This window comes from Globicephala melas, chromosome 16, assembly GCF_963455315.2.
Source record: "Globicephala melas chromosome 16, mGloMel1.2, whole genome shotgun sequence".
NCBI lineage: Eukaryota > Metazoa > Chordata > Mammalia > Artiodactyla > Delphinidae > Globicephala > Globicephala melas.
Window position 1 is genome coordinate 50,131,718 of NC_083329.1, and position 22,605 is coordinate 50,154,322.

Consider the following 22,605-nt stretch of genomic DNA (forward strand, 5'->3'; position numbering starts at 1 on the left):
CACCAGTGGGAGGGAGCTGTGAAGGAGAAAAAGTTTCCACACACTAGGAAGCCCCTTCGCGGGCGGAGACTGCGGGTGGCAGAGGGGGGAAGCTTCGGAGCCGGAGCCGCGGAGGAGAGCACAACAACAAGCGTGCGGAGGGCAAAGCGGAGAGATTCCCGCACAGAGGATCTGTGCCGACCCGCACTCGCCAGCCCGGGCGGGCGGGGCTGGGAGCTGAGGCTCGGGCTTCGGTCGGAGCGCAGGGAGAGGACTGGGGTTGGCAGCGTGAACACAGCCTGCAGGGGGTTAGTGCACCACGGCTAGCCAGGAGGGAGTCCCGGGAAAAGTCTGGACCTGCCGAAGAGGCAAGAGACTTTTTCTTCCTTCTTTGTTCCCTGGTGCGCGAGGACAGGGGATTAAGAGCGCTGCTTAAAGGAGCTCCAGAGACACGCGTGAGCCGCGGCTAACAGCGCGGACCCCAGAGACGGGCATGAGACGCTAAGGCTGCTGCTGCCGCCACCAAGAATCCTGTGTGCGAGCACAGGTCACTATCCACACTGCCCCTCCCAGGAGTCTGTGCAGCCCGCCACTGCCAGGGTCCCGGGATCCAGGGACAACTTCCCTGGGAGAACGTACGGCACGCCTCAGGCTGGTGAAACGTCCCGACGGCCTCTGCCGCCGCAGGCTCGCCCCGTATCCATGCCCCTCCCTCCCCACGGCCTGAGTGAGCCAGAGTCCCCGCAGCAGCTGCTCCTTTGACCCCGTCCTGTCTGAGTGAAGAACAGACGCCCTCAGATGACCTACACGCAGAGGCAGGGCCAAATCCAAAGCTGAGCCCCGGGAGCTGTGCAAACAAAGAAGAGAAAGGGAAATCTCTCCCAGCAGCCTCAGAAGCAGCGGATTAAAGCTCCACAATCAACTTGATGTACCCTGCATCTGTGGAATACCTGAATAGACAACGAATCATCCCAAACTGAGGAGGTGGACTTTGAGAGCAAGATTTATTATTTTTTCTCCTTTTCCTCTTTTTGTGAGTGTGTATGTGTATGCTTCTGTGTGAGATTTTGTCTGTAAAGATTTGCTTTCACCACTTGTCCTAGGGTTCTATCCGTCCGTTTTTTGTTTTAATTTTTTCTTAGTAATTATTTTTTATTTTAATTATTTTATTTTATTTTATCTTACTTTTATCCTCTTTCTTTTCTTCCTCCCTCCCTCCCTCCGTCTCTCTCTCCCTCCCTCCCTCTCTCTCTCTCTCTCTCTTTCTTTCTTTCTACTTTTTCTCCCTTTTATTCTGAGCCATGTGGATGAAAGGCCCTTGGTGCTGCAGCCAGGAGTCAGTGCTGTGCCTCTGAGGTGGGAGAGCCAACTTCAGGACACTGGTCCACAAGAGACCTCTCAGCTCCACATAATATCAAATAGCGAAAATCTCCCAGAGATCTCCATCTCAACACCAGCACCCAGCTTCACTCAACGACCAGCAAGCTACAGTGCTGGACACCCTATGCCAAAAAACTAGCAAGACAGGAACATAACCCCACCCATTAGCAGAGAGGCTGCCTAAAATCATAATAAGTCCACAGACACCCCAAAGCACACCACCAGACATGGACCTGCCCACCAGAAAGACAAGATCCAGCCACATCCACTAGAACACAGGCACTAGTCCCCTCCATAAGGAAGCCTACACAACCCACTGAACCAACTTTAGCCACTGGGGACAGACACCAAACACAATGGGAACTATGAACCTGCAGCCTGCAAAAAGGAGACCCCAAACACAGTAAGATAAGCAAAATGAGAAGACAGAAAAACACACAGCAGATGAAGGAGCAACATAAAAACCCACCAGACCTAACAAATGAAGAGGAAATAGGCAGTCTACCTGAAAAACAGTTCGGAATAATGATAGTAAAGATGATCCAAAATCCTGGAAATAGAATAGACAAAATGCAAGAAACATTTAACAAGGACCTAGAAGCACTAAAGATGAAACAAGCAACGATGAACAACACAATAAGTGAAATTAGAAATACTCTAGATGGCATCAATAGCAGAATAACTGAGGCAAAAGAATGGATAAGTGACCTGGAAGATAAAATAGTGGAAATAACTACTGGAGAGCAGAATAAAGAAAAAAGAATGAAAAGAACTAAGGACAGTCTCAGAGATCTCTGGGACAACATTAAATGCACCAACATTCAAATTATAGGGGTTCCAGAAGAAGAAGAGAAAAAAAAAGGGACTCAGAAAATATTTGAAGAGATTATAGTTGAAAACTTCCCTAATATGGGAAAGGAAATACTTAGTCAAGTCCAGGAAGCACAGAGAGTCCCATACAGGATAAATCCAAGGAGAAACACGCCAAGACACATATTGATCAAACTGTCAAAAATTAAATACAAAGAAAACATATTAAAAGCAGCATGGGAAAAACAACAAATAACACACAAGGGAATCCCCATAAGGTTAACAGCTGATATTTTAGCAGAAACTCTGCAAGCCAGAAGGGACTGGCAGGACATATTTAAAGTGATGAAGGAGAAAAACCTTCAACCAAGATTACTCAATCCAGCAAGGATCTCATTAAGACATGATGGAGAAATTAAAACCTTTACAGACAAGCAAAAGCTGAGAGAGTTCAGCACCACCAAACCAGCTTTACAACAAATGCTAAAGGAACTTCTCTAGGCAAGAGAAGGAAAAGACCTATAATAATGAACCCAAAACAATTAAGAAAATGGGAATAGGAACATACATATCGATAATTACCTTAAATGTAAATGGATTAAATGCTCCAACCAAAAGACACAGACTGGCTGAATGGATACAAAAACAAGACCCATATATTTGCTGTCTACAAGAGACCCACTTCAGACCTAGAGACACATACAGACTGAAAGTAAGGGGATGGAAAAAGATATTCCATGCAAATGGAAACCAAAAGAACTCTGGAGTAGCAATTCTCATATCAGACAAAATACACTTTAAAATAAAGACTATTAGAAGAGACAAAGAAGGACACTACATAATGATCAAGGGATCAATCCAAGAAGAAGACATAACAATTGTAAATATTTACACACCCAACATAGGAGCACCTCAATACATAAGGCAAATACTAACAGCCATAAAAGGGGAAATCGACAGTAAAACATTCATAGTAGGGGACTTTAACACCCCACTTTCACCAATAGACCATCCAAAATGAAAATAAATAAGGAGGGCTTCCCTGGTGGCGCAGTGGTTGAGAGTCCGCCTGCCAATGCAGGGGACACGGGTTCGTGCCCCGGTCCGGGAAGTTCCCACATGTCATGGAGCGGCTGGGCCTGTGAGCCATGGCCACTGAGCCTGCGCGTCAAGAGCCTGTGCTCCACAACGGGAGAGGCCACAACAGTGAGAGGCCCGCGTACCGCAAAAAAAAAAAAAAAAAAAAAGACAAGAAATAAGGAAACACAAGCTTTAAATGATACATTAAACAAGATGGACTTAATTGACATTTATAGGACATTCAATCCAAAAACAACAGAATACACATTTTTCTCAAGTGCTCATGGAACATTCTCCAGGATAGACCATATCTTGGGTCACAAATCAAGCCTTGGTAAATTTAAGAAAATTGAAATTGTATCAAGTATCTTTTCCGACCACAAGGCTATGAGACTAGATATCAATTACAGGAAAAGATCTGTAAAAAATAAAAGCACATGGAGGCTAAACAATACGCTACTTAATAACGAACTGATCACTGAGGAAATCAAAGAGGAAATCAAAAAATACCTAGAAACACCTTCCTCGCGCAGCCATGGCCTCAGGTGCCACTCCCGCGGCCGTGAAGATTGGAATAATTGGTGGGACAGGCCTGGATGATCCAGAAATCTTAGAAGGAAGAACCGAAAAATATGTGGACACTCCATTTGGCAAGCCTTCTGATGCCTTAATTTTGGGGAAGATAAAGAATGTTGATTGCGTCCTCCTTGCAAGGCATGGGAGGCAGCATACCATCATGCCTTCGAAAGTCAACTATCAGGCGAACATCTGGGCTCTGAAGGAGGAGGGCTGTACACATGTCATAGTGACCACAGCTTGCGGTTCCTTGAAGGAAGAGATTCAGCCTGGCGATATCATCATTATTGATCAGTTCATTGACAGGACTACCAGAAGGCTTCAGACCTTCTACGACGGAAATCATTCCTGTGCCAGAGGAGTGTGTCATATTCCAATGGCTGAGCCGTTCTGCCCTAAAACAAGAGAGGTCCTCATAGACACCGCTAAGAAGCTAGGACTCCGGTGCCACTCAAAAGGGACAATGATCACAATTGAGGGACCTCGTTTTAGCTCCCGGGCAGAAAGTGTCATGTTCCAAACCTGGGGTGCGGATGTTATCAACATGACCACAGTTCCAGAGGTGATTCTTGCTAAGGAGGCTGGAATTTGCTACGCAAGTATCGCCATGGCAACAGATTATGATTGCTGGAAGGAGCATGAGGAAGTAGTTTCTGTGGACCGGGTCTTAAAGACCCTGAAAGAAAATGCCAATAAAGCCAAAAGTTTACTTCTCACTACCATACCTCAGATAGGATCCACGGAATGGTCAGAAACCCTCCATAACATTAGGAAAATGGCCCAGTTTTCTGTTATGTTACCAAGACATTAAAATAGCATGGCTGCCCAGAAGACAAGGTAACCTTCTAACTCCAATCATTTGGGGAATTCCTGCTTGAGAAAACACAGAAGAGATATGCAGCTTCTGTGCCCTTGCCCCCTAAGGAAGAACAAGTGATAAGACAAGACATTGCTCACATCAGAGATGCCTTCTAAAAGACTTGGACTGCTTCAAATAACAGAAGGAAAGCAAATAACCAGAAAACGTGGGGAAATATTTACACATTAGAAAAAAAGAAGACACCTTTCACCATTCCCCCAAATTTGTAACAGTAAAGGTAAGCAGTAACATTCCTATGTTTCCAAGGAATGTGAAGAAATAGCTCTTAGACTATTTATTGATGTGACTGTGAATTGGTATAATCTTTTTGGAGGGCATTTTGGTAAAATGTATCACAAGGCTTAAAAAATACCCTTTGTGCTGGTTACTTTACTCCTAGGAATTTATCTTTAAGAAATTATCAGAGATACATACAAATAATTATGTATAAAGAAGGATGTAGAACATAGTTTTAATAGCAGATATTCAAAACAATCTGAATATCCAACAACTGGAGGTAATCATGGTTAAGCTCTAATTAGATTGTGAAGCAGCCAACTGAACATCATGGTTTCACATAATATTTAACGTACTAAGGAAATTGTTGCTGTATAATATGAAATGGGGATATAGAAGCATTTTACAGTACTAATTTTGTTTTAAATATGTACAAAGAATAGAAAGATATATACTCTTTTGTTATTATATTTGGGGGGAGGGATATTGGATAAATTTTTAATTTTCTTTATATTTTTCCATATTTTCACATTTTTCTACAATGAATATAATCAAATAGTGAAGTTTTAAAAATAAAAATGGGGGCTTCCCTGGTGGCGCAGTGGTTGAGAGTCTGCCTGCCGATGCAGGGGACACAGGTTCGTGCCCCGGTCCGGGAGGATCCCACATGCCGCGGAGCGGCTGGGCCCGTGAGCCATGGCCGCTGGGCCTGCGCGTCCGGAGCCTGTGCTCCGCAGTGGGAGAGGCCACAACAGTGAGAGGCCCACGTACCGCAAAAAAAATAAATAAATAAATAAAATAAAAACTAAAAAAAATAAAATAAAAATGGGCTTAGAAAAATCCAGTTCTTGAAAACACACTGTTTCTGGTAATGCAGCAAAAGTTAAAATGGCAATACTAAGAGGAGTTCTGTTTGAGTTCAATCTTTATTTTTGTTAAAAAAGATAATTAATGACTGTATAGTCAGAACAATACTTGGGTTTGCAACAATGTGAGAAAAGCTGGGTGTTTAATATGGAGCTAATCTTAAATTATTTAAGAGACTGTATACACACATTATAGTGTGTCAGATATTCTTTAAATTGACATTTGATTTTTTGTTTCTACTCCTTTTTATGATTTGATGAATTATTTTCCATGAGTTGGTGATTTTTGTTTTTTAATAAAGAAAATGGAAACTTAAAAAAAAAAAAATACCTAGAAACAAATGACAATGGAGACACGACGACCCAAAACCTATGGGATGCAGCAAAAGCAGTTCTAAGAGGGAAGTTTATAGCAATACAATCCTACCTTAAGAAACACAAAACATCTTGAATAAACAACCTAATCTTGCACCTAAAGCAATTAGAGAAAGAAGAATAAAAAATGCCAAAGTTAGGAGAAGGAAAGAAATCATAAATATAAGATCAGAAATAAATGAAAAAGAAATGAAGGAAACGATAGCAAAGATCAACAAAACTAAAAGCTGGTTCTTTTAGAAGATAAACCAAATTGATAAACCATTAGCCGGACTCATCAAGAAAAAAAGGGAGAAGACTCAAATCAATAGAATTAGAAATGAAAAAGGAGAAGTAACAACTGACACTGCTGAAATACAAAGGATCATGAGAGAATACTACAAGCAACTCTGCCAATAAAATGGACAACCTGGAAGAAATGGACAAATTCTCAGGAAAGCACAACCTGCCGAGACTGAATCAGGAAGAAACAGAAAATATGAACACACCAATCAAAAGCACTGAAATTGAAACTGTGATTTAAAATCCTTCAACAAACAAAAGCTCAGGACCAGATGGCTTCACAGGCAAATTCTATCAAACATTTAGAGAAGACCTAACACCTATCCTTCTCAAATTCTTCCAAAATATAGCAGAGGGAGGAACACTCCCAAACTCATTCTACGAGGGCAACATCACCCTGATACCAAAAGCGGACAGAGATGTCACAAAGAAAGAAAACTACAGGCCAATATCACTGATGAACATAGATGCAAAAATCCTCAACAAAATACTAACAAACAGAATCCAACAGCACATTAAAAGGATGATACACCATGATCAAGTGGGGTTTATCCCAGGAATGCAAGGATTCTTCAATATACGCAAATCAATCAACATGATACACCATATAAACAAATTGAAGGAGAAAAACCATACGATCATCTCAATAGATGCAGAGAAAGCTTTCAACAAAATTCAACACCCATTTATGATAAAAACCCTCCAGAAAGTAGGCATAGAGGGAACTTTCCTCAACATAATAAAGGCCACATATGACAAACCCACAGCCAACATCGTCCTCAATGGTGAAAAACTGAAAGCATTTCCACTAAGATCAGGAACAAGACAAGGTTGCCCACTCTCACCACTCTTATTCAACATAGTTTTGGAAGTTTTAGCCACAGCAATCAGAGAAGAAAAGGAAATAAAAGGAATCCAAATCGGAAAAGAAGAAGTAAAGCTGTCACTGTTTGCAGATGACATGATACTATACATAGAGAATCCTAAAGATGCTACCAGAAAACTACTAGAACTAATCAATGAATTTGGTAAAGTAGCAGGATAAAAAATTAATGCACAGAAATCTGTTGCATTCCTATACACTAATGATGAAAAATCTGAAAGTGAAATCAAGAAAACACTTCCATTTACCATTGCAACAAAAAGAATAAAATATCTAGGAATAAACCTACCTAAGGAGACAAAAGACCTGTATGCAGAAAATTATAAGACACTGATGAAAGAAATTAAAGATGATACAAGTAGATGGAGAGATATACCATGTTCTTGGATTGGAAGAATCAACATTGTGAAAATGACTCTACTACCCAAAGCAATCTACAGATTCAATGCAATCCCTATCAAACTACCACTGGCATTTTTCACAGAACTAGAACAAAAAATTTCACAAAATGTATGGAAACACAAGAGACCCCGAATAGCCAAAGCAATCTTGAGAACGAAAAATGGAGCTGGAGGAATGAGGCTCCCTGACTTCAGACTATACTACAAAGCTACAGTAATCAAGATAGTATGGTACTGGCACAAAAACAGAAAGATAGATCAATGGAACAGGATAGAAAGCCCAGAGATAAACCCACACACATATGGTCATCTTATCTTTGATAAAGGAGGCAGGAATGTACAGTGGAGAAAGGACAGCCTCTTCAATAAGTGGTGCTGGGAAAACTGGACAGGTACATGTAAAAGTATGAGATTAGATCACTCCCTAACACCGTACACAAAAATAAGCTCAAAATGGATTAAAGACCTAAATGGAAGGCCAGAAACTATCAAACTCTTAGAGGAAAACATAGGCAGAACACTCTATGACATAAATCACAGCAAGATCCTTTTTGACCCACCTCCCAGAGAAATGGAAATAAAAACAAAAATGGGACCTAATGAACAAATGGGACCTAATGAAACTTCAAAGCTTTTGCACAGCAAAGGAAACCATAAACAAGACCAAAAGACAACCCTCAGAATGGGAGAAAATATTTGCAAATGAAGCAACTGACAAAGGATTAATCTCTAAAATTTACAAGCAGCTCATGCAGCTGAATAACAAAAAAGCAAACAACCCAATCCAAAAATGGGCAGAAGACCTAAATAGACATTTCTCCAAAGAAGGTATACAGACTGCCAACAAACACATGAAAGAATGTTCAACATCATTAATCATTAGAGAAATGCAAATCGAAACTACAAGGAGATATCATCTCACACCAGTCAGAATGGCCATCATCAAAAAATCTACAAACAATAAATTCTGGAAAGGGTGTGGAGAAAAGGGAACACTCTTGCACTGCTGGTGGGAATATGAATTGGTACAGCCACTATGGAGAACAGTATGGAGGTCCTTTAAAAAACTACAAATAGATCTACCATATGACCCAGCAATCCCACTACTAGGCATATACCCTGAGAAAACCATAATTCAAAAAGAATCATGTACCAAAATGTTCATTGCAGCTCTATTTATAATAGCCAGGAGATGGAAACAACCTAAGTGTCCATCATCGGATGAATGGATAAAGAAGATGTGGCATATATATATACAATGGAATATTACTCAGCCATAAAAAGAAACGAAATTTAGCTATTTGTAATGAGGTGGATGGACCTAGAGTCTGTCATACAGAGTGAAGTAAGTCAGTAAGAGAAAGACAAATACCGTATGCTGACACGTATATATGGAATTTAAGAAAAAAAAATGTCATGAAGAACCTAGGGGTAAGACAGGAATAAAGACACAGACCTAGTAGAGAATGGACTTGAGGATATGGGGAGGAGGAAGGGTAAGCTGTGACAGAGCGAGAGAGTGGCATGGACATACATACACTACCAAATGTAAAATAGACAGCTATGGGAAGCAGCTGCATAGCACAGGGAGTTCAGCTCGGTGCTTTGTGACCACCTAGAGGGGTGGGATAGGGAGGGTGGGAGGGAGGGAGATGCAAGAGGGAAGAAATATGGCAACATATGTATATGTATAACTGATTCACTTTGTTATAAAGCAGAAACTAGCACACCATTGTAAAGCAATTATACTCCAATAAAGATGTAAAAAATAATAATAATAAAATAAAAAAATAAATAAAATGAGCAAAGGATATGAATAGATATTTCTCCAAAGAAGATATATAAATGAGCAATAAGCATATAAAAAATGTTCAACATCATTAACCATCATGGAAGTGTGCATCAAAATCACAAGATTCCACTTCACATCCTCTAGGATGCCTAGAATCAATAAGTCAAATAACAAGTGTTGTCGAGGATGTGGAGAGATTGGGACCCTAATAAACTGTAAATGTGAATGTAAAATGGTTCTGTCTCTTTAGGAAACAGTCTAGAAGTTTCTCAAAAGTTTAAACAAAGAGTTTCCATATGACCCAGCAATTCTACTCTTAGGTGGCATACCCAAGAGAAATGAAAACATACATCCACACAAAAACTTGTACACGAATGTTCATAGCAGCATTATTTATAATAGACCAAAACTAAAAAAGAATGAAATGACCATCAGCTGGTGAATGAATAAATAAAATGTGGCATATCCATACAATGGATTAGTATTTGTTGATAAACAGAAGTGAAGCAATGATACATGCTACAACATGGATGGACCTTGAAAAATCATGTTAAGTGCAAGAAGCCAGACACAAAGGACAACATATTGTATCATTCAATTTATATGAAATATCCTAACAGGCAAATCTATAGAGACAGAAAGCAGATTAGTGGTTGCCTAAGGCTGGAAGGTATGGGCGAGTAGGGTAGGGGGGTGACTAAGGAATGTAGGGTTTCCTTTCAGGGGTGATGAAAATGTTGTAAAATTGATTGTGGTGATTATTGCACAATTCAGTAGATATTGAATATAAAAAGCCATTGAACTGTACACTTTGAATGGGTGAACTGTATTAGATGTGAATTGTGTATCAATAAAGCTGTTAAAATTTAAAAAAAATAAAATAAAAAGGACAGAAAAAAAAAAACGTTAAAAGAAAGCCTATCAACCAAGAATCCTATATCCAGCGAAACTATCCTTTAAAATTAAAGAGAAACTAAAACATTCCCAGATAAACACAAACTGCGTGAATTTGTTGCTATCAAACCTTCCCTACAAGATATACTTAAGTTGGAGTCTTTAATACCTCCTTCTCATTAATGGATAAAACAACTAGGAAGAAGGTCAGCAAGGAAACAGAAGACTTGAGCAACACTACAAACTAAGGAAACCAAACAGACATGCACAGAATATATGAGATTAAATTAGTAATCAAAAAGCTCACTGCAGGGCTTCCCTGGTGGTGCAGTGGTTGAAAGTCCGCCTGCCGATGCAGGGGACACGGGTTCGTGCCCCGGTCCAGGAAGATCCCACATGCTGCGGAGCGGCTGGGCCCGTGAGCCATGGCCGCTAAGCCTGCGCGTCCGGAGCCTGTGCTCCGCAACGGGAGAGGCCACAACAGTGAGAGGCCCGCGTACCGCAAAAAAAAACCCAAAAACAAACAAACAAAAAACTCACTGCAAAGAAAAGCCAAAACCCAAATAACCTCAATGGTGAATTCTATAAAACATTTAATGAAGAATTAACAAAATTCCTTCATGAACTCTCTCAAAAATAGAAATGAAACACTTCCCAATTCAATTTATGTGATAATATCAAAACGACAAAGACATCTCAAGAAAACTACAGACCAGTATTTGTTATGAATGTATACAGAAAAATCTTCAACAAAACACTAGCAATTTGAATCTAGCAACATCTAAAAGGATACCATGACCAAGAGGGATTTATTCGAGAAATGCAGGGTTGATTCAACATCTGAAAATCAAAGTCATACACCACATGAACAGAATGAAAGGAAAAATGATTATCTCAATAGACACAGCAATAGCATTTGAAAAAATCTAATACCTGTTTGTGATTAAAAAAAAAACACTCAACAAAATAGGAATAGAAGGGAACTTCCTCAACCTGATAAAGAGTATCTATGAAACCCACAGTTAACATCATACTTAACAGTGAAAGACCAAATGCTTTGCTCCTACTATCAGAAAGAAGACAAAGATGTCTGCTCTCATCACTCCTTAACTTGTACTGGAGATTCTAGCCAATTATGCAGGGGGGAAAAAAGGGAAAGCATCCAGATTGAATAGAAAAAGGTAAAACTATCTCTATTCTCAGATGACAGATCTTATATATAAGAGACTCCCAAGGAACTAGGTAGTCGGAAGGTTAAATGAATCATGCACATGAACATTGGAGGCTACACTCAGAGTTGTAGCAAAGCTTACAATGAAGAGGGAAAGTGAGCCAAGGGCCAAGATTTTTGTGAGCTAGGGATTGGGACCGTTAAGGAGGAGTTGATAAAGCCAAATGCCCTAAGTGTCAAATGAAAGAGGCTTAAGAACACTTCATTTAGAAGTAACAATGAGGAGCGAAGACAAAGACCTCACCCCTAAACAGCACAGTACTAGAGTGCCTGGAAAATAAGAATCTTTCATGTAAGAATGCTACTGAGGAATTAGTACATTTAGGAAAAAGTTACAATCAGGAGAATATAGGTGAAGAAGTCAAGGATATGGGTTTGTTAAGATGTGAGAGAATTCCATATGGTTAATGGAGGGTGCAGGGAAAAGGGGAGGTCTGGGGAGAAAAGAGGAATAAAAGGATAGGCCAGGTGAAAAGAGAAACAGTACTGACAAAAATACAGAGAAAGTAGATAAGTGGTTCTGAACCACCAGTCCCCTGAATTACAGATTAAGACATAATCCTGTAATTAATTATGACAACGATGGGAACTGAAGGACAGACAGGAAAGGGAACCAGCAACATTCAAGAAGTCATAGAATGGGAAGAGGAATTTTTACACATGTAATATTAAAAGACCCTGGGGTTAGTACATCCAATTCTTTTAAAATCAAGGTATAGAAAGAAAATAATAGTTTTAAGGTTTGCTGGAGTAAGGCTTATCTTGGATGAGATTTCTCTCTCTACCACCCATCCCCATAACTGGCTCTGAGAAATCTAGAAGTCCCAAACCTCGCACAGCTACCCAAAAGCCTGAGGGGATCCATAAACTGGTTAACCTATAACCAGTCATAACAAACCAGTATGTGTCAGTTCACTTGTTGGGAAGTTCTGCGCTGAGTCAGATTAGCAACCACCAAGAGTTCTGTGCATTTCTCTCTCCTCATCGAGACTCACAAGTGTGGATGATCCACAAACCACTAGTCCCTCAAAATACACTGTGTAGAAGGGATTTGTCCTCATGTTTTGGAAAATGGCTACATATTTTCCTGTACCACCTTTTGTAACATCACAGTACTATAATTATATATTAAAGGCACTGCAGAGTCTACTATTTAAAAAAAAAAATTAACTTCGATTAACTTGTTCTTCCTATACTCATCTGATCAGTCTCCCTTTTCTATACCTACTGAAATCCAGGAATACAGTTTTTGAAAAATGTTGCTTAACTTTTCTGGCAGATAAATAATCAGTCTCATTGATCTCTTGATCAATGAGATCTCATTGATCTCTTGATCTCTTGATCATTCCCAGGGACAGAGACTGCTATCTCCAGGTAATTCATTCCATTTTGGATATTCTGATTAATAGTCTCACAAAGCTGAAATTTGCCACCCTTTATCTTAAAATGCATAGATAATTTTGCTATCTACAGTTAGAGATCACATTTATTCATTCCTCCAATTGGTAGTTCCTCCTGAACTACCAATTCAGCTAGGAACCTAAGAGCAGTTCTCTGAAAATGTCACTGTTTCATACATGGTTTTGCACATGCTATTTTTTCCATCTGAATACTCACCCTTCTACAGAAACTGATCCTCTGCAATTGCTACAGTCATGGTTATCAGTTCAACAGGAACTTTCTTTATGCATCACTATCCTAGACAAAAACCTGTATGCTCCTGGAGTCCTGTATACAACACTCTGAGGCACCTCTCATCATTACACTGTACTAATACTGCATTATAACTATCTACATACCTGTCTCTCCCATACACTAAACACCCTGGCAGCAGGAAGTATTTACTACTCATATTTGTATGGGATGGAAAAGGCACAAGAGTCTGCTACCTACCTGATAATTGCAATGATTCCAACTGACCTCACACACTGCATAATTCTTTTTAACCTCCTCAAAACAATGCTCCCAGAAGCCACTACCAATCTACAGCTTTCACCTCTCACACCATCTCCAACTTCATTCCAGCTTGAGAATTCAGCACAGAGCTCAACATACAGGTTCTCAAAAAATACTTCTCAAATGGTTGAATAAATCTTGTCTTATAAGCAAAGGTTCATATTTTAGGTAGGCTTCTAAATTTTCATAAGTTGGCCTTAAATTTACCTTCTTATAAACCAACCATCAAAGATGAAGGAAGCATCATCTTCATTATTAGCAATGAAGACTATCTTTACATCAGATTCCTGCCTGATAATACCAACTCTCTGATGTCCATTCCTTATCAAAAGCCCAGATAACAGAAACAGAACAGCCAAAATAATGCCTGGAAGGGTATGTACTCCATACATTCTTCCAGATCTTCTAAATTTTATCCTGGCATCAAATTTTACCAACAGAAGGATCTTTAGTTGGACCTCACTGTTTCATGATCCACTGTACAACTGCCTTTTGTCACTTAAGAGTTTTTTGTAGCATGGATTGAAGAACATAAAGAAAATACAGACTTAAGGAATTTATCATTATTTCTACTTTGGGAAGCTTTCTGAGACCTGTCCACTATATCACAAGGTAGTCTCCTTATAAGAAATCATGCAAAGCAACTGCTTTCAGGTTTCTATCTCATGAAAGCAAATTAACTGAGAAACATACCCTTTATCTTATATATATTATAAATCTTGTAATGGATCAAGTTTTGTTCTTTGCTTTTGCTGCAAGGAATCTTAATTTTTTTTCTTACTTCAAGAACTATACAGTGCCTTAAGTTTCCCCCCTTCCATTGTGTCTTTATCCCAATTTTATTATTTGTATTGTAAATGTGCTCCAAAAGGACCTCAAATCCCTAGGAGAATGAGATGACAGAGTAAAAAGGGAAAAAATTAATAACTGCCATCGGGTGCCTATAGTAAGTCAGACACTGTTCCAGGCACTTTTATCCCTGATCCTTGAACACTGAGAGAAAGGTATTATTAAGTATGTTTTACAGATGGTAAACTGAAGTAGAGAGGGGTTAAAAAATTATCTAAGCTCACAAAACTAAGTTGTACCAGGCCAGGGTTTGATCCCAGGTTTGAATGACTATACAGCCACACTATACATAAGGTCTGACCAAATTAAAGACTATGGTACACTTCAAAAAGAAAAAGAATTCTAGTACAGTACTTGAGGAATTTTAAAATTTCAATTTATTATATAAGCAAAAGAAGACAAATCACTTGAAACTAATTTTACACATTAATATCTTAAACATAATAAACTTCAACAAAGTCAACATCTCTGATCATTCCCAAATAAGAACCAGAAAATCACACGAAAATTTAAAGTTCAAACAGCAAAAATTTAAAGTTCAAACAGCTAATGAAAAAAGATTTGAGTCAAAAGAAAAGAATTAGACAGATTATTCCAATTAGTATCACATATAACTTGAAATGTTTTTTGGTGCCTCTAAAAACAAAGACGAAAAACAGTTTTAAGGGGTGGGCGGAAATATGATTCTAAACTAATAAGATGGAAAATATAATTGAAATTAGACTCACCTGCTCAAGTCACTTTTTCCATAGTGATGATAGTGGTCAGGATGGCTAAGGTGGTAATGCTCCTGTCCACTCCACCTCTGGGGTGGCCTTTTCCAAAATCCTTCTTGAGACTGCCGAACATTTCTGTCTGATCGGTCAAAGCGGTTCATATTGTCACACTCCACTAGACAAATTCAAAAGCGAAACACTAGAAACATGTACACAAACTCTATAAAAGCTAACTACTTACAGCTCAATAATTAAATGCTGCTGAAAATATAAAAGTAATGTTCTAAAACTACCAGCCATTTATGTTAGCTAACCACAAAATCAAGATTTCCAGAAGAAAAATGACTAGTTCTTTCAGTGAAAACCAAACTTTATATTATTCAAACTGAAGTAAATTATAGAACTTTCATTATCACAGTCACTTAAGTAACAACAGTCCCACTGTTTTAAAACAAGCAAATTATCCTTGAAATCAACATTATACATTTTAAACACCAGTAGTCAGTTTTAAGTGGTTTTCATCATTATCAGTAGTTGGTTCTGACTTCAGAATGAAAATGACAAGAAAAAGTAGAAGATTTTAAGTCTGGTAGAGAACTCATTCCAAAAAATGAATGCCACAATTAATTTTTACTGATTTCAAGAAGCACAAATTAACTCTTCATCATAAACAAATCATATTTTTTAAATTAAGCTCACAGTTTTAGAAAGTAAAATGCTCCAATCTGCCGACAGTGGAGCTTGTTCAAAAATGCCACTGAAAACAAAGCCAGTACTTTGCAGCAACAAACAGTACACTCCCTGAAATCTAAATGCCACAAAAACATGAAAAGAATTTCTTTGAGACACCCCAAGCTTCTCCTTCACTTACCCAAACACTTTTTCCTCACATATCTGAGCACTCACTAAGAGAGTTACTTTGTACGAGGGAGACATTGTGTCGCTTGTTGCCTACTCAGACATAGTTGCATACAAGGCACTGACAAACAGGCCTTCCTTCCTGCTCAACTCCCAGCCCTCCCTGTGGGAAGCAAGCCCAGTTTACCCTGTGACTCCATCTTCACTCAGTGCTTACATAGCCTCTGAGTTAAGACTGTTACTAAAAATACAACTAAACACTAACCCAAGGCAGGAACAGGAAAGGTTTCTCTAGTCTGAGAATTATTACATGAGAAAGTTCAAATTCTGCATGTTCAGAATCCCTTGTGATAAGAAAGCTTTAGAAATCAACGTAATCCTCCCCAATTAAAATTTTTAAAAAAACCTTATTATTTAAATGATTTTTTTAACTTAACCTAAACCTGAATTTGATACATGGCAAGTGTCTGATTACAGTATACCAGATAAAAACAAACTTCCCCACTCCAAAAAAAGGTTGATATAATTAAAGTGTATATGTTCAATTCTCATATACACTGAACTCACTGTGAACACATTACTTGTATATGAGTAACAATTTAAATAAGGTTCTAAAAGACATTGAAATTTTGTTTATTAGAAAATTTCCATTAGAGAAATCAATTTGGGGAAAAAAAACGATAGGTTTTATAGTTTAAACAAATTTTTTTTAAGAAAAATTTTTTAAAGAAGACTTACATTTGAAATTATTTCTAACAATTTCTCATCATCTTATTGGGATAAATTAAGATATACATATTTTTTTAAAGTTCAATAAAGAAAACAGGACTGTTACGTAAATAAAGGCATGGTGATCATTATGCCGCAAAAGTAAGGAGGAGAATATAAGACGGCAAAAGAAAAATAAATTGAAAAATAATCCTAAGAAGGCTTAAAAATGCTTTTAGTTGACATTCACATTATACTCATAGACTCAGTTAACTTCCTTAAGTATTTTTAAATGGCATTAAAATGTTACTTTAGGTTAAGAAATTCTGTATAGCTGAGGGATAATCTATATCTACTTTTAAATCTGAATTCATATTTCCTCTTAATTCACACAGGTAAAATTCCACTCACTCCCCAAAAAAGAAATTCTGCAATAAGAATCTGATATATAATTAGTATATCATCCACACAGTGCACTCAGAGTAATAAGAAGCACACTAATCAGGAAAACAAGTCAGGAGATGGGGTTAAATGCTGTGGGAAATTATAATGCAGAAAATGATGTGCTGCTTTTGTATTTACTAAAGATTGTTGGTACTACACACAGGCTCCAAATAAAGCACTTTCATTGAAACATGAACTCAACCATCACCATAACGACAAATAGGCACCGGAAACAAATATTTTCCGTGACTACAAAACACTATTGTTAGAATTGGGACAGAGGGGGGCTTAAACTCTCAGAAAAATGTCTCCTCCAAGACTCTGAAGGAAGGAAGGGTCCCGCTTATACTACTACCTGCAGTACCCATCAATCATGTTTTGATACACTTTAAAATGTTACTAAGAAGAGAATGCGAAATAACATTAGTGGTGGTTTCTTAGAAAAGACTAAGGGCAGAGAGAAAGAAATAACATAGAAAATAAAATGGAAAGCCAATAAAATTACAAGATGGAGTTAATTTAAAGCCAGTTTCCAGCGCCAATGAAGGAACAGGACAAACAAGACTAAGAAAGGAAATAAATCCTTCTGAATGTGTAATATCATAGGGAAGGATGAGGCAAACCTAAAGGCTTTCCAAAAAAAATTTTAACCAATATGCTGATCAAAACTATCTACACACCAGATTTGACCCTAATTATGAGTTTAGGAATAGAGAATAAATAAACGCCTTCTAAAGGGGCTTTCTAGCTCCCAAAGTAAAAGGCAGATTTTAGTAGGTTTTTTACTATGAGTAGGAGACAGAATTTTCAGTACTTCTACCCTGTGATGAGGGAAAGAGAATCTAACATAGCTAACTGAAAGGTATGGGATATGGAGATGCCTATGTCTAACACTCATCATACCCATTTCTTCTGATTTGATAAAGAACGAAATATGATGCCAAAAGTACCCTAGATTCTTTCTAATAACTTAAAGTCCTAAGAAGATAATGGCTGACACAGGTAGTATTCCTATCTATGACTAACAACTGGCTATGAAGATAGCAGGAAGAAATTACATATCAGAAAGTCTGGAAAGGATGTGTCATGCAGAAGGTTTTACAATATGAACAAGAAAGTTTTTTAAATGAAATTTGGTTTGAAAGGAGAAAAGCTCATGCTAAAAAAAAAAATCATGAAGTTGATATTACTAAATGCCATTAGTACTGAAAAGATAAATTTCCAGAAGAAAATACAGTAATTGGAAAGTGGTAAAGGACAATACTATTGACCTCATATGACTATATCTCAATAAAATGTTTAGCAAAAAAGTGGCCTTAGGAAATATATTAATAGCATGAAGTAAGTGCAATTTAATAGGCACCATAATTTGATGGGATAGGATTCAGGAAGTAATTAGAAAGATATCTTTTTCAACAGAGAAAAGTTTAAAACAGAACGAGTGGAAGAAAGATCACACCTAAGAAAATGTATACTATGGAAATTTCATAAACCTAAGGATGATGCTATGAATGTGCCAAATGCTAGGCTTTAATCTGTAGGCAATGAGTGGCCATTAGAAGTTTCTGAGCAAGAGAATAAAACAATACAACTATGCCTTTGGTATAACCAAACTGTTTATATGAGAGACACTTTAGAACAAAAAGCAAGAAAAGCTCAAATACCCACTGGTCCGCTAAAAGAAATTCAGATTCCAAAATTTCCTTAAGAGATTCCCTCACCAAGGTAAAAGAAAAATATAAAAGAAAATGGTCTCTCTTTTTAGATCCTCCCAAATTGCTACTCAAATCTAAAGTCCTTTTTCCTTTTATTCCTCTTCCCTCATTCTATATTCAATTTCCCTCCACCCCATCTCTCCCTTTAACCTCTTTCCCTACCCCTCAAGCTGACCAGAAACCTAAAAAACTCTATACCTCTTAACCCTCCTTCAGAAGACAGAAAATTCCCTTAAGGTTGACTTGGATCTGGTCTCATCCTGAGCTGAGAGCCATAGCTACAGACTTTCTAAGGTCTAAACAAGACTGGGAGAAATTTCCAGAAGAATTTAGAATACTTTTAGCAATTGATAATCCAGGGCCTCCAGATTTATATCAATTAGTTCATACATTAGAAGGAAATCTAGGTGCATAAAAACAGAATAGAAAAAGCACAGTGTGAAAAACCTAAAGTTGACTGAAGAACCCACGACTGTGTAGTAGAGGAGGAAAGATTTTCTCAACTCTCTTAGGGCCTGAAAATAAAACTGATAAGATAGATTAATGGGAGAAAAGCATACAAATTTATTTAATATGTGACATGGGAGCCTTCATGAGAAAATGAAGACCCAAAGAAACAGTTAGACCTGTATATTTTTATGCTAGGCTTGATGAAGAGTAGACAGTCAAGAAGGAATGTGACAGGTTAAGGAGTCTAAGTGTGGTAAACTGGGGGAAACTTTAGCAAGGCCTGTTTGTTAGGATCTTCTTAGTCTAACTTTGTCTTCAGAGATAAGGATGCTCCTTTCCTCTAGGTATGGGGAAGGTGCCCCTCACATGACGGTTTTATGACCTGTTTCAGGGAAGATGGGCAAGAGGGGGAGGAAATCAGAGTGATTTTTCTGCTTCTGCCATTTTCTCAAACTCCTTCAGCTTAAAATATTCAATATGCCAAGGTGCCATATTTTGGGGTCGTGTGTCCTGAACTCCATCAATTGCAGAGGAAATCAGAAGTTAGAAAAGGACTTTCAGAGGCTGTCAACAAAGTATTTCCTGTGAATGTAGACTGGGCTCTGATTCAGTTCTGTAAGCAAAGGAAGAATAAATCCACTAGAGATTTCACAGATAGACTAACACCATCAGATAGCATTCAGGAATAGATTCTGAAAGAGATGTGACCTCGTCTCCCTCCTCCCTTGCCAGACTTCCAGTGCTTGGAAAGAGACTTAGAAAAAAGCAGAATAAGACTCAGAATAAAATGATGTCCTTCACATATAACGAGATATAACACTGGAGAAAGGAGTCTCTTGATACACTTATAGATAAATAGCAGGGCACTGAAAAACTGTCTTGCATTGCCTAAGAAATAAAAGAGAAAAAATAAGTGGGCGATTAGTCAAAGTGTTCTGAAGGAAAAATCAAGCACCCAATTTCAGGTTTTACCCTTAAACTCAAAGATAAAATTTTCTAAACAGTAAAGGACAACCCTGAAAATATATTATTGATATAGGCACTATAATATCAACTTTAAACCCTGTGACTATTATATAACCTCCCCCTCAGTGTCACTAAACCACCCAGTGTAGCTATCTCCAATAACTCAGACAGTTCCCAAGTCCTAGCCCATAACTGTCCAAGAAACATTTGACCAACAAACATTCTTTCCTTGTCTGTGCTACCACATATGCTACCTTAATAGGCTCACAAATGCAATTGCCAGATAAATATTCTCTTCATGGCCTCTTCCTTGAAATCCCAGATGACTTCCCTATTCATAATAAAGTCACAGCAAACTTGTGTCCAAATCAAACCCAAACTAAAGATCTCAACAAGGTGCCAGTCTTCTTGTTGACAAAAATTCCACTGATACTGGCAGAATTAGTGGGGCTGAACCCATAAAATCCAGAGTGATCCATCCAAAACTCTACCCAAATTTGCACAGTAGCTTCAAAAACCAGAAGCTAAATGCAACTAAAACCAATAGTCTAAGTATATTAGAAGACCCCTTAAACCTTGTACCAATCCTTGTAACATTCCTATCCTGCCAATAAAAAAACTCAGCAGCAGTGGGTATAGTCATTCAGGACCTCAGACCTATAAAGAGAATAGTCATTCCCTCCTTCCCAGTAGTACCAAATCTAAATACTGTTTTATCTTTGGTGCCTCTGAAGGCTACATATTTTAGATCCAGGTTCTGCTTTCTTCCGTGTTCAATTAGCTCAAAATAATCAATACTTGTTTGCCTTCTCCAAGGAAAATCTATAATATATGTGAGATGTTATACCTCAGGAGTTCCCTCCTACTTTTCACAAGTCCCCAGCCAAGACCTCAGAAAGTTTAAATTGCCTTGTGATTCTACTTTTACCTACTATATGGATAACTTTTTGTTGTGCTCTAAAGATGAGGCAGGCTCTAAGACCAATGCCATCTCTCTACTTCCTGGTTTAGCTAAGGTTTCCAAAGAGAAGTTGTTATAGTTCTGTCAAAGTAAAATGCATTAGATAATTTATTCCATGAAGGTAAATCCTTCATTCCTCACTACCAGCCCTTAAAACTTCACATTAAATCTCCTGAATCATAAAGTCTCATTATTTTTTCCCTTATAATCATTAATGGTTTATGTTTTTCTTCTGTGTTCTAAAATACTTTTCCACTTGATCTTCCAGGCCACTAATTCAGATTTCAACTATGCTTTCTGTCATCGATTGAACTGTTTTGTTGGGAAATCTTCTTTTATAATAAGCTCCAGAAAGTATTGTGCTGCAATTGAATCTAAGTGCTCTCATTATCATCTCTTTCGGCCACTCTAATCCCGGGAGTTCTGCTGTTTTCCCTGTTCCTCTTCCTGGGTACTGGCTGTGGTTTTTCTTTCTCAGTTGACTAGAACTCAGCACTGATTGCTAGAGTATCCCAAGTGACAGCAGAACCACAAGAAGATGCAACAGTCTCTACCCCTGTGGTAGAGTAGATACTGTTCTCAGCTCTACACTCTGTCCTTCAATAGACTTATACATCCAATGTCCTCTGCTGCAGAGATTCGCACTGTGAATAGAGTATACTTCCAAGTCGCACTGCTCTTAGGGTTGGCCATGTAACTTGCGTTGGCCAACAGAATGTGGGTAGAATACCAGTGTGCTGGTTCTAAGTGAAGACTTTAAGAGATATTATATGCAAGCTTCTCCGCACCCTATTGTCCTTCTGCCATCTGCCATGAGCACAACCTGCTCCAAGGAGTCCTGGTTTCAAAATGAAGAAGCAAGGAGTAGACCTGAACTCAGTCCCACAGTCTGAGCTATCCCAGCTAATACAAAGATCCATGAATGAGAAAAATAAATGTTTATTTTGAAAGCCACTGAGATTCTAAGAGTGATTATTATACAGCATCCTGGCAGCAGGGGAAAAGAAAAAACAAGCAAAAAACCCTGACCATAAGACAAAAGTGAACAGCAAGCAGGCTCCTTGTACCTCGATGAAGCACTAGAACAACGAACCACGCTCTCTGAAATATCCTTGCATTTTTCTAGCAACATGTATAAAAAGGACTTCACTACCCTTTTTAGTTCATCCCTGGCCCCTGGAAGGCCTAAGAAACCTGGCAAATGTTGACTAACAGGGAATCCACAGCTCTCTAAGATTCTTCTTCCAGGAGGATCCTCATTTCAACCCTTGCCCCAGAGGATTCCTAGGCTGGTCTCTGGTTCCTGACAAGTCTTTAAGACAGAAAATCCTTCAAAT

At 38.4% G+C, this 22,605-nt stretch overlaps 2 protein-coding genes across 9 annotated transcripts in view; one reads left to right on the top strand and one right to left on the bottom strand.

Annotated features, from left to right (window-relative positions):
* Positions 1-22,605, bottom strand: part of CCSER2 (coiled-coil serine rich protein 2) — a 162,786-nt gene that overhangs the window by 71,217 nt on the left and 68,964 nt on the right. For 7 of the 8 annotated variants that reach the window (XM_060286121.1, XM_030862786.2, XM_060286119.1 and 4 more), the window contains one exon: positions 15,179-15,341. In XM_060286121.1, coding sequence (XP_060142104.1) covers positions 15,179-15,341 — 163 coding nt within the window. Of the gene's footprint in view, positions 1-15,178; positions 15,342-16,037; positions 16,175-22,605 lie in introns of those variants that run through there. The other variant, XM_030862792.2, reaches the window with a different exon arrangement.
* Positions 3,775-4,924, top strand: LOC115856456 (S-methyl-5'-thioadenosine phosphorylase-like). Its single transcript, XM_030862794.2, has one exon. It carries the CDS (start codon positions 3,785-3,787, stop codon positions 4,634-4,636), a length of 852 nt encoding a protein of 283 aa, XP_030718654.2. The 5' UTR covers positions 3,775-3,784; the 3' UTR covers positions 4,637-4,924.

Coding starts and splice junctions, on each gene's coding strand:
- LOC115856456 (XM_030862794.2), top strand. CDS start 3,785: ATGGCCTCAGGTGCCACTCCCGCGGCCGTGAAGATTGGAATAATTGGT.